At 31.6% G+C, this 13,016-nt stretch overlaps 1 protein-coding gene across 1 annotated transcript; it reads right to left on the bottom strand.

The window, feature by feature from the left end:
- Positions 1 to 9,863: 9,863 nt before the first annotated feature.
- On the bottom strand, positions 9,864 to 12,867 carry LOC129293555 (receptor-like protein kinase FERONIA). Its single transcript, XM_054931575.1, has one exon. The coding sequence runs from the start codon at positions 12,790 to 12,792 to the stop codon at positions 10,024 to 10,026; it is 2,769 nt and encodes a 922-aa protein (XP_054787550.1). The 5' UTR covers positions 12,793 to 12,867; the 3' UTR covers positions 9,864 to 10,023.
- Between the last annotated feature and the right edge of the window lie 149 nt (positions 12,868 to 13,016).

Below are 13,016 nucleotides of genomic sequence, written 5' to 3' on the forward strand. Positions count from 1 at the left end.
AAAATTTCTAATGTATATTGTGAAAAAATAAAATTTCACTTGGGAATCAATTTATTAATAAAAAGTGACTTGTCCAAATTAAGGTTTTTTGTTATTCAATTGATTTTCAAGTGGGGTTTCTTATTTTCATAATATATGTTAAAAATATTTTCAAATCGGGTTAATGAATTCTCAAATAATGCTTTTTATTAAATAATCAATTCCTAAATGAAGTTTCATATTTTCACAATATATGTTAAAAATTTTTTCAAAACAAATTAATAAATTATTAAGTGATGTTAATAAATTTCACCTCACAAACTATATTTTTTTACTTCAATTGATCCTTAATTAGACTTTTAAAATGTTATAATTTTTAATTGAGTTTAATATTTTTAGATGGTCTTTGATTGTCAGTTTCCCTAATTTATACATCATTATTGAAAAAAGATCCTCGCCTGACTTCTCAATACTTTTACTCATCTTTTTTGGCCAGATCTGTGAGATTGTTGGTGGAACAAAGTGACGAGGCAAGTGAGCATGGTGGGGAGTGAGAGTGATGTAAGATGGTTGGAAAAGTCAAGGCGGTGTATATTATTACTTGAATTTGTGTAATGAAACCCTCTTTCTTGAAAACCCAATATTTCATCAAGTTTGTTCAAAGAGTTTCTTCGAGCTCTAACTTCTCAAATATATCCCATCGGCCATCAGGACGAAAAGAAGAGAGAGATAAAGTGGTGGGGAGATCACAATGATGAGAGAGACACAGACCTTCCTCTTATTCTTCTTCTTCCAACTCCTTTTCACCGTCCCGGTCACTTCATACAGTCCTGTTGGGCATTTATCAGTCAACTGTGGTACTTCCGGCGATGTTCTTGATAAAGATCCGCGGAATTCGACCGGAGATATTGTCTCCATTCATTTCTCTCTCAGAGATCACGACAAAGCCACCTAATCCGTCAAAGCCGCTGAGGCACAAGTCAGCCCAACAGTCCCCTACGGCACTGCATGCCTCGCTCGCTCCGGGATTTGGCTTTGGCGCTCGTGAAGTAATCAGCTTCTAAAGATTTGGACGGTCCAAATTTTATAGAATTTATTTTTTATTTTTGTTTTATATTTATTAAAAAAAATTATAAAATTTTAAGAAATCTATTTATTATCAATTTAAATAATACATATTCAATATAGATGGTTCAATTTTTTTATTTTCATAAATTGAATATTCAGATATGCATTGTGTTCAAAGTATATTTGAACATTCAACTTATAAGAATTTTAAAAAATTAATATTAAATTAAATCATTCAAAGTGTTATTTAAATTGATGATAAAGTAGATTTATTAAAATTTTATATTTTAATAAATATATAATAAAATATAAAATTAAAATTGATAAATTTGAACGGTCTAGATTGCTCATCAGCTGATGAGTACCATGGTGCTCATTAGCTAATAAGCACCGAAATTGAATCCCTGGTTCTGAATTCTCCTATGGCACTGCATGCTATAAAATATTAGGTACTTTTCTTAACAAAAAAAATTCAAACATTGATTTGTTATATTATAAAAAACTACTCCCTCCGTTTCTATTTATAGAAGAAAAAACTGTATAACATAGTTTAAGAAAATCGGTTAACTATATTAATTATATTTAAAAATAAAAAAATTAGACTAAAATACCCTTCATTAATTGTGTTAAGCAAGCATTCATTAATTGTCTCTTATGACTAAGAATGATAAAATTGTGAAGGCTAATTTAAAAAGTTTACAATAAATACTTATTAAGAAAATGTGATTTTGCTCATATAAAAAATAAGCAAAAAATGATAATTTCTCTTATATATAAAACCGGAGAGATTACCTTATTTTGCTAGACTCAATACTCAACCTTTATTTTAAACTCTTCATATCATTTTATTTTATTTTTTTAGTACATTTCTAAATTATTCATACCAAATTTTTATTTAAATTGTTCAAGTCAAATTTTAACTAGCTAAATTTATTTATTTATTAAATATTAAAATCATAATTTTATAATATTTATTTATTTATTATAATACTAATCTTTTAAAAGACGACGGATAACATTGCAAAATGGCAGTGATTTGGTGCTGAGCACTGACACAGAATCCGTCGTCCGCTGTATGCTCGTAGAGTTGTATTTCTGTTGCACGTTTAGAGTTTTCTTTGCTCTATATATATATATATATATATATATTAGAGGGAAAAAAACAAATTATACAACATTTTGCAATTTATTTTTATGCTAAAGATATGCAAATTGAAAATTAATTAATGAATGAAATAAAATACGAATAATTACAAAAGTCTTCAAAGTGTAATTTGTAACTCCAATTCAATAATGGGAAAGTCAATTTGCTAATTCTTATAATTTCATTCAATTTTAAATCAGGTTTCTGTAATTTCTTTTTTCTCTTGATGAGCCCCTCATACTTCATTCTGCTATGGCTGCTCATCACCATACTTTTAAAGAAGCAACTGATCCTCTTCGTCTAAAATCAGCTTACATGGCTAACAGCAACTAATTAATGTGAGTGATGTTCTTTCTCCATCTAATTTTATGTGTGTCTATCATTCATTATGTTTGTACCATTCATGAAATGTAAGATTTGTAGTATTATATTAAGTTTTTGCTCTATTTACCTCTGTTTTTAAACAGAGGTGGAATGCCATCTTCTTGATTCAAGAAGCTATTGTGCTGTCTCAATTTTTCGCAAGTTTCTATCTTGCCTTTAGCTCCAGCAAACATGAGTAAAAGTTGATGAGTAGTGATAATTTTGTCAAACACTACAGTAAAGCTTATGGCTTTGCATACTGATTTAAGCCTCTACAAACAGAGGAATTTACAAATTTCAAGTATACATATATTTCTTTTAAGACATCAACTTAATACGGGGAGGCCCAATACACCTTTTTGCTGAAGAAATCCGTCACCTTATCATCTTATCTTATTCCTACAAAATATAAGCAGTAACGGTGAAGATTTAGATAAGAGAAATAGTAGGAAAAGAAAAATCTTGCCACATTAGCTATTAATTAACACACTATTATGCCACATGCACATGTTAAATATTTATATTTAACAGTGAGGATTAACTCAAACTTTTCAAACTACAGGGACTGAATTAACAATTTTTTAAATCATAAGGACTTATGTAAAAGGCAAGGTAAATTATAATGGTCAAGGGATAGATTTTTCCAAAAATATGATAAGAAAATTAAGTGTTGAATTACGAAATCTTTTTAGAGTATTTGTAGAATATTTACAACTCGAGAAATTTTTAGATAGATTAGGTATATCATGTCATTTGTGGTTTGTTCAATCAAAATATAATATTTAAATGGTATTAAATATAAATTAATTTCGACATTAATGATAAGAAAAAGAGAAAAATTAAGAAATTAAATATAAATTCTATTATAAGAATAAAATTAATTAAAATAATATCACATAAGATTTTATTGAGATGACTTAGGGCATTTTAATTGAACAAACTATAAATAATGTGGTGTATCTAATGTATATAAAAATTTCACTGTATAACTCTTATTTTTAACTCCAATTGAGGAAATTAATAAAATTACAAACTAGAGGCTAGAAGAAAAATAAAATCTCTATAAATAGTTTAGATTGGAGCTGTATATTTAACTCATTCATACTTACAATAACAAGTTTACAACTGATAATAAAGACTTGGATAAATCACTTCTTTGTATAATACCTCCAAGTCTATAGAAAAATTAGGGTTCCACCTCAACCAAGAAAAAAAAACCATATATTAAAAATACTTCCATATGATTTTTATGGATCTTAATAAAAAAATATCTACAAAATAAATATTAAAATAAAATTTACTTACATGCATGCGCAAGACAAGAGGTACTTAATCCATGTCCCATCACATCCTGATCCAATTCTAATAGGAAAATAATAGATAGGTTTTAAAGGGATCAATTAATTCAAATTAAATGTCAAGTACTAAACTCTATACATTTGTTTATTCTTCAACTATGTTAAAATTTAAAAAATAAGTTGCAAATTCATCATAATAAAATTATAAAATTAAAAGATAAACTTACAAATTTATAAAATTTGACATTTTGGATATATTTGAATTAATTGATCATCTTAAAACCTATCTATCATTCTCTCAATTTTAGTCCTATTTGGTCTTGTCTTGAATATTTTCGGGACCAATCAACAAGATCATGATGGAAACATGCCAATCAAGACAACAACTCTTTGAACACCCTTATTGCCAAGCATTTAGACCCAGATCTATATTCTTCCTATTGAGATTATGACTTAAATTTTTATAATTCTTTGTGATTATTTTATATGCTATCTTAGTTTAAATCTATCATATCTCTATTTAAGATTTTATGAGATATTTATTATTATCGATATTCAAGATAACATTTTTAGCTCATGAAAAGTTCTATATATATTTTGTCTCTTATTCTTAATATCCTTTTTAGATTTTGGACAAAGATCATTAGATAATTAAAAATGAGTAGAAAGAAGAGTAACCACAAGTTCATACTCACTCATATATATTAAATTAATTAAGTACCTTCAAAATATATTTCTTTTGAAATACAAGCAACTTCTAACTTGATAATCTCTACAAATTTTTATGCCAAGAATTTTCTTTACAAAACTAAGGTCCTTTGTACCAAACTTCTTACTGAGTAGTTGTCTTAATTTGCTAATTAAATAATTATCTTTGGAAGAAATAAGCATACAATCAACACAGAGCCACAAATACACAAAAGACTCATGGAAATATTGTTTAAAATAAACACCATTATCATACCTGCTTTTATTGAAGCTTTGCTTAATCATCAAATTTTTTATATCACTGCCTAAACTTGGTTAAGTCCATATAAAGATTTCTTCAAGTGACTAATGCAATGTTCTCTTTTAGGAACTATAAATCCCTCAAGTTACTTCATGTAAAAAAAATTATTATAATTTTTATTTTCTATATTGAATTTCCTCACTTGTTGCCTGTGGATTTTTTATCCCTTACATTGGAGTTTTCAAATTAATGTTCAATTTTCTGAGTCATCTTTTATTATTTTCTCTAACTTCTTTATAATTTTCAATTATTTTATCTTGTTTATTATTTCTATGCTTTTCAACAAGTGATATTATAGCTTGGTTCTTAGTTAAAAAATTTTTATGATGTTTTTGGTTACAAAGTTTGATGTTGAGAAGTTTGATAGTAAAATTAGTTTTGCAATTTAGTGAATTTAAATGAAAGTGTTTTTACTCAAAATGGGTTCCCTTTGCATGCCTGTATTCCCTTACCCTACTAACATCGTAAGCTTGAATTTCTACAACTATTGAGTTATACCCTTCTAAGTTTACCTCTCAACTCATACCACTTTTACTATCTCTGATCAATTACATCTAACTATATGTGAATTGCTTCCCAATTCTGACCCCTATCCCTATTAGACTCCATCATCTCAATATCTATGATGCTAAAATGGAAAATAAAGTACATAGACGAGTGCTTCAAAGAATTTTCGCCATACTCATGAAAAGCAATATCAATGCGAAAATTAGATTCATCACCTGTGAAAGACGATGATCTACTACATGCATGTACCCTCCTTGAAGCCCCAAAGATTCAAGTCCTTGTATGCACACTACAATCACACGACCAGTGTGAATACCATATTTTATCCGAGCCTTAGTAAACAAATAAGGTAACATTCATAATAAAATAATAAAAAAGATAAAATAATAAAAATGAAAATAGGAATTAACAAAAAATAAATAAATAAAAAATTTAAAAAGGTATTGGATATGAAGATGATAAAAAAAAATATAATCAAGCTAGATCACAATTTAATATAATAATTTGAATATAATGTAATATAATATACTATAATATTATGATTTTAAGAATTTATGATAATATAATCTAATATCTAATATTAAGATTTGAAGATTTCAAAATAATACAATGGTCGAGATATAATAATGGGAAAGATAACAATTAATATCTAATTTCTAATAATAATAATATATAAAAATATTAATTTTGATCATGATAGGATTGAAATTTTAGAGAAACCCTAAATCTTGAGGTTTATATAAAGAAAAGCAAATGTAGAGCAAGAGGGCAATTAGAGAGATTTAAGAAAACCGTGAGAGAGAGGACAATAGAGATTTAAGTGGATCAAGATTTATAAAGGTAAATTCACCTTCTCTTAAACTTTAGGCCTTCATGCTTTTACATTAATCAAGTATTTCATAAGATTGAGTCTTAAAGTTTGAGTATAGAACCTTTTGAGCTCTATATGTGATCTCCCCTCTAATTGAATTGCAAATTTTTGTCTTCATGTGATTGAACATGATGTGCGTGAGATGATTTTCAGTAGCTATTGTTTTATTCTTCTTCATCTTAAATCTTCACATATGAGCCTTACTCTTTAAAATTTTATTCTTTTATGCTATAATAACATCATATGAGTGAGGGACTTCAATATAATTCTTTGATAAATTTTAACATTTTAAATAATTATGCAAATATCATGATTGATTAAATTTGGAGATATACGATGTGGGAAGGTATTCCTCAGAGATTTTAAAATTTAAATCTCAAATATTTGTTTATTGATTCTTCATTATATGATTTTACCTAATTTGTTTGTTATGAGAGATTTTTAGAGTTCTCAAAAATTTTTAAGTTAACTAATTTGGTATGCATGTAGATAAATTATCAACATGTTCATCTATAAACTGATTTATATTCTTTTAATTGCTTGAGACTTTTAGAGTCTACACAAGCTAATAAGTTAATTAATTTATCTTATATAGTGATAAATTATTGCATGTATATAATTTAAAATCATCAATTGTGTGAGACTTTCAGAGTCCTTACAAATTTATAAGTTAAATAGCTTATCCTATGCAATGATAAATTATAGCAAGTACATATTTTTAAAATATTTTATCCTTAAATAAAAATAAAAAGGCTTTCCTAAAATAAATAAATCATATTTGGAAGATGGATTTGGATACATGAAATTTTCATAAATCTTATCAAAATATTTTCCCCAAGATTATCTCTCAAAATTGTCACAAATAAAGAAATAAAATATTTTTTAAAATAAAAATTACAAACCAACATCAAAACTATTTTATAAAAAATTAATAATTAATTTTTTTAAAAAAATTTCCAACCAAGAGACACGCATTTTTACCTCAAAGTATGTGAATTTTGATCTTCAAAAGGGTATATAAGCCTTAGGATTTTATTTTACGTCAAGTCCAACTTATAAATAAAAATTTTCTTTTTTAATGTTCTTAATTTTTTATCTTATTTTGTTATTAAGGATAATTAATATATTTTTTAAGGCCATTTAAATTTATATAGTTAATTTAAGGTAACCATTCACAAAAATGGATATTGTGGAGTGCCAAATACCTTTCCTATATACAATCAGCCCTATTATCTTTTCCTCTATAAATAGATCATATATTAAAAAAATTTTTAAAATTATCCTTTAAAATTTTAATGATGATTCCAAATATTTTTATTTTTTATTTGATTTTTCTCTTTGAGAAATTCCGGATCGAGCGCCACACCCAGTACCTTTGTTGTGTTCACATCGTCTTTCTTCGAACAAAATGGCTCGACTTGCACAATCAGAGCCTTCGTGTAGCCCTCTCTTTGAACCAGATGGTTCGACTTGCACACTCAATACGTCACGTCACCCTCTCTTCAAACTAGATGCTCGACTTCAAAGCTCTAACTCGGACCGCTTTTGTTTGAGACTTTTCATATTTTAATTTTCCATCTCGGACAGACTAGATTTGTGAAATACGTGCGTCTAATTGTTAATGCCTACTCAGCAAACTCCAGACCAAATCAGTTAATCCAGTCAGTGCCATGTGTCCTCTAATAAATACTTTATGAGTATATAAAAAATTAAACATTTTATTCATATATACAGCCAATTCTCCTCTATGTATTTCAAATTAAAAAAAAAGTCAATTATCAATATTTATTTACATTATCCAGTAGAATTTTTTTTTTAATTTTATAGGTCAAAATAAAAAAATAAAAAAAATGTAAAAATTGACTTTCGACCTCAAACATAACCTAAATTTGATCAATAAAAGTCAGGTTTGAAAAAAAATTAATTTTAAAATAAAAGGATTTATGGGCTAAGCTTAAACATATGAGCTTGATCTACGTAGTCTAGGCTTTCTTTTTCTTCAACACTACCTAAAATGCGTGACTTAAATTCGAACTCTAATTATTGATAAATTTAAATTAATAAACAAAAATTATGCATTTCTTACCATAGATGAAGAAATCGGATGAGGTTAATCATTCCACGCTCAATGTTCTCTTGGGATGAATCTTCAAATTAAAAATGGTTTTCTTTTGTCAACGAACACGCACGCACACGCAAGCAGGCACTCACGCGTCACGTTTCTGAGCCACCTACCCATTTCAAAGTTGAGTCTTCTACAAAAACCTATTTCAAAGCTTCGGTATGATTTATTTTTTTATGATTTATTTGTCATAAATTAATAATATTAAATCTAAGCGTCAACTATTATCGTTAATCGCACATAAACCAACTCATATCATAAAAAATATATATTTACATGAAAGTGCTTATTGATCTTTGGGAAAATATTATATATATATATATTTTTTTTTTTTTCTTGCAAGACTTGAAAGATAGCGTATCTCATGCTTTGATCGATCGATTTAATTACGTACAAACTACAGTTGGTAAAAAAAAAATTAATTACATCATAGGATTAATACACCAAAAAACATAATGACGAGGACAGTATTCTTATTGTATATCCTGTGCGTCTCTGTGTGTGTCATTTTTGAAGTGTCATCATTGAGACATTGAACTAATTCCTGAAGCTTTCTCCTTCCAAGCAAATTCAGAAGCACGAAAAGTAGACAGTACTGGATATGGCTCTTTGTGCTTGTACTACTATTGTTTTGAATATTCAAATCAATAATAAATATGCTCCTGTTACGATCACTAACTTACAAGCTGCTCATTGGGAAGGGTTCAAATTTAACAAGAACTTGCACTCTATTATTACTTCCAAGAGCAATATATTTTTTATGATTTATTATTATTTTGGTCTTACAAATGTATTTATTGATGATATTTCGTGTGAAAGCCAACATATGTTATGAGCAGAAATTTAAAGGGGGAAGTGGATAACCCATTTTCGAAAAACTGGCCTGCTAGATGGGATAGTTAATTCTTTGAATTTATAAATTACATTTCATTTGTGAAATTTCCAAATGTAAAACCATGATATTACCACCATATTCAAGAGCCGACATCTTCTACGGGCTTAGTCTACGGAACTTATAAGTTCAAGGGCTTTTCTGTGCAAGAATCTTTGGGGAAGATATTGGAAACATTATTATGGTGAAGTACCCTGATTATGAATGATCAACAAATTGAAGCCTTGCTAATTAATCTATTTACTATATGGAGATTTCCAGCCACCGCCCACTGGCATGTGGTTTTCCATAATTTTATTTATTTCCCCAATTGGAGTTATAGACTATTTCCCAGATGATTGCCCCACGATTTTCAAATTATAAATTGTTAATTTGGATCTATAAATTATACTCTGAATATTTTTAAATATATGAAGTGTTCAAATATCGTCAATTCGTCATCTTGTATCATACGTATTTTATTTCATTTATTGCAACAATTAATTATTTTAATTTTCAACTTACATATATATAGCATCGACAAATCTCAATTTGTTGTTTAATTTGTTTTCCTCTAACACACACAAACACACACACACACCCCCACACACACATTTATGTAGATATAAAAGAAATTCCAATAGGCGTCACAGCAACAGATATATATACAATCATGCGAAGTCGTTGGCGTAAGGAAATGAACAAAAAATATCACAAAGCAATAATAACCCGTGTTCTTTCTTTCTTTCTTTATTTTATTATTATTATTTTTTTTCGTGGACTTCTCTTCATCATCGAACAGTTGGATGACCCAACTCGGAGAAGATCGACCCAGAAACTAAAGACTGATTTTCACTGCTTGAAGTAGTCAACCTGCTGCCTTTTGATTCATCACTGCTCGTGAACCCTACTTTACTTTCTTCCACATTTGTAGCTTTTCTCAGCAGAGCTCTTTCCTCGCTCCTTCCTTCAATCTCGGTCACATCAAGCCCCACTAATCCCTCTGTCCCTTCTTGAAGCTGCAACGCAAACTCTAGGCCCCACACAACGTCGTTCATCGAAGGCCGTTCATTCCCATCTTCCACCAAACATTGGAGTGCCATGTCGCTGAATGCTTTTAAGCACTCTGGTGTGATACTTTCTATCAGGAAAGGGTCAACAGTTTGATGAATCACACCCTCGCGATGGCATTTTCGGACCCACTCCACTAAACTTGATTTCTGCTTCTCCACGTTACGTCGCAAGGGAGGCCTCCCACTCAATACTTCCAGCAATACAACTCCAAAGGAGTAAACGTCAGACTTATGAGTTAACCTTTGACGCTTATAGTATTCTGGATCCAAGTAACCAATGCTTCCTTTCACCACTGTGCTTACGTGAGACTTGGACATCCCTATGGGTCCTATCTTGGATAATCCAAAATCCGAAACTTTAGCCACCCATTTCTCATCTATCAAGATATTTGTGGATTTCACATCACGGTGAATGATATTGTGGTTCGCACCAGTATGAAGATAATGGAGTCCACGAGCAGCACCAAGGCACATCCCCAACCTTTGCTTCCAGGAAAGTGGAGGGTTATCAGTATCGTAAATATGGTCACGGAGGGTCCCACGAGCCATGAACTCGTAGACGAGGATCATCTCGTTGCCGTCGTTGCAGTAACCAATAAGAGACACTAAATGATTGTGACGAAGTTGAGAGAGCATTTCAATCTCAGTTTGAAACTCATGGAGCCCTTGTTGGGAACCTTGCTTGAGCCGTTTGATCGCCACAGGGACCGTACCATCATCAACGTAACCTTTATAGACATTACCAAACCCTCCAACGCCCACAATAAAAATATCATCAAAATTACTTGTGGCTGCTTTAATCTCATCTATTGAAAAGCAGCGACACAAATTGGACGGCAATGATGAACCATGGGATTTGATCTTTTTTGATGAGTCTCCTGATTTTTGTCCCCACCATGAACTTCCTTCCTTGTCTGGAGCTCTCATCAATCGCCGGAAAATCAGTAAAACAATAAGAGACACCACAATGAAGCCTGATGATGTCCCAACGATAATGGAAATTAGCTTCGCTTTCTTTCCATTCTTGGAGGATGGGGTGGATGAAATTGGGGGAGATGGAAGGAAATCGGGATTAGCACCGGCGAGATTGTCATTGTAGTCACTTATTTTCAAAACTTCGATCCCATTCAATAAAACATCTCTGAAAGTACTTCTTGCATATGGGTGTGGTTGTAACTTAATTGTAAGATTCGGTTTCTTTAAGCTTCCTTTGCCCAGCATGGACACCGCATAGTCCCTATGGACAGGAACAAGAATCTTGTCGCTCCACAGCATCACATCAGCAAGAGGTTCCACCAAAGTATCATCTATGAAAATTTGAAAAACTCTGTCCCCAACCTTTTCAATGTGTTCATCAAACTCACAAAAATGCAATCTTACCATATAATAAAACTCTGAGTCCACTTGAAACCTCCAGGTCACATTAAATTTGGATTTTTCATTCTTCCCGTAGTTTCGAGCAGTTTTGTATACTTCATCTGGTGCAAAATAATTTTGACTATCTTTGTAGATTAGACTTAAATTACCAAAAACTGCTGATATACTGAGTGGGCGTTCGATCTCCAAGTACTGGTTATCTGGCTCCCAATCTCGAAACATGCCAGTATCATTAATGGGAGGGATCTGCCGCCCACCAACGTTGATTCTATACACATTCTCAAGAGCTCTGCTGTTTATGACCGGAAACGGGATGTTTTTTCTTCCATCTAGGCTCATAGCCTCTTGGTCGTCTACAGGATTGGTGTAGTAAAGATAGGAGGGCATAGAGACAACCTCGATCCCATTGACGAAAGCATAGGCGTTTTCGTGAGATCGGCTGGGCGTGAAGGTTATGTTTAGCCTCTGACCTGGGTCAACGTTGACGCAGTACTCTCGTACAATGGTTTTTTCTTGTGTAGTAATGAGTGAAGCGCCAGCGTCGGCGTTAGCTGAAGCATTGAAGTCCTTAAGAAGGTTGTGGGGTCCTGCTTTGACGGAGAAGATTGCATCGAAGCGACGGAAGTGGGGGTCGTAGGAAGATGGGTAAAAGTAAAGGCGAATATACTTTTGGCCGCCTGTCACCGGAAACGAGTACGAGAATTCGGAGCGAGAGACGCGTGCAGTGCCGTAGGGGATTGTTGGGGTAACTCGTGCTTCGGCGGCCTCGACGGACTGGCTGGCTTTGTGGGGATCTATGAGAGAGAATTCATTGGTGCCATTATCTCCGGGCCAATTCCTCTGATCTTTATCAAGACCGTCGGCGGAACTACCACAGTTGACAGCGAAATGCTCAACTGGTCTGTATGAAGTGACCGGGACGGTGATGAAAAGGAGTTGGAAGAAGAACAATAACAAGAAGGTCTGTGTCTCTTTCATCACTGTGATCCCCCCTTCGCTCTGTATCTCTCTACTTGTCGCCGTGGTGGTGGGATTTAAAGAGTTAAAGCTTGAAGAAACGCTTTGAACAAACTTGATGAAATAGATGGGGTTTCCAGGAAAGAGCTTCATGAGACCAAGTAATAATTTACACCGCTTGACTTTGTCAACCGTCTTACGTCACTCTCTCTCCCCCGGCCATACTCACTTGCCTGGATTTGGGGTGTCTCCACTTGCCAAGTCTCCATTTCTTCTCCATTTCTTTAAGACAGCACCGTTTTGACTGTGAAAAAATTAAAAAAATTGAAACCAACTAAGCACTCTCACCGAGACTCAACTTCTCTCCTCCAATCATT

Source organism: Prosopis cineraria, unplaced genomic scaffold (genome assembly GCF_029017545.1).
Source record: "Prosopis cineraria cultivar Desert tree isolate PC_DT_omini unplaced genomic scaffold, ASM2901754v1 PC14, whole genome shotgun sequence".
Lineage (NCBI taxonomy): Eukaryota > Viridiplantae > Streptophyta > Magnoliopsida > Fabales > Fabaceae > Prosopis > Prosopis cineraria.

What these genes read in the sequence shown, in the direction of transcription:
- LOC129293555 (XM_054931575.1), bottom strand. Translation starts at nt 12,792, where the DNA reads ATGAAGCTCTTTCCTGGAAACCCCATCTATTTCATCAAGTTTGTTCAA.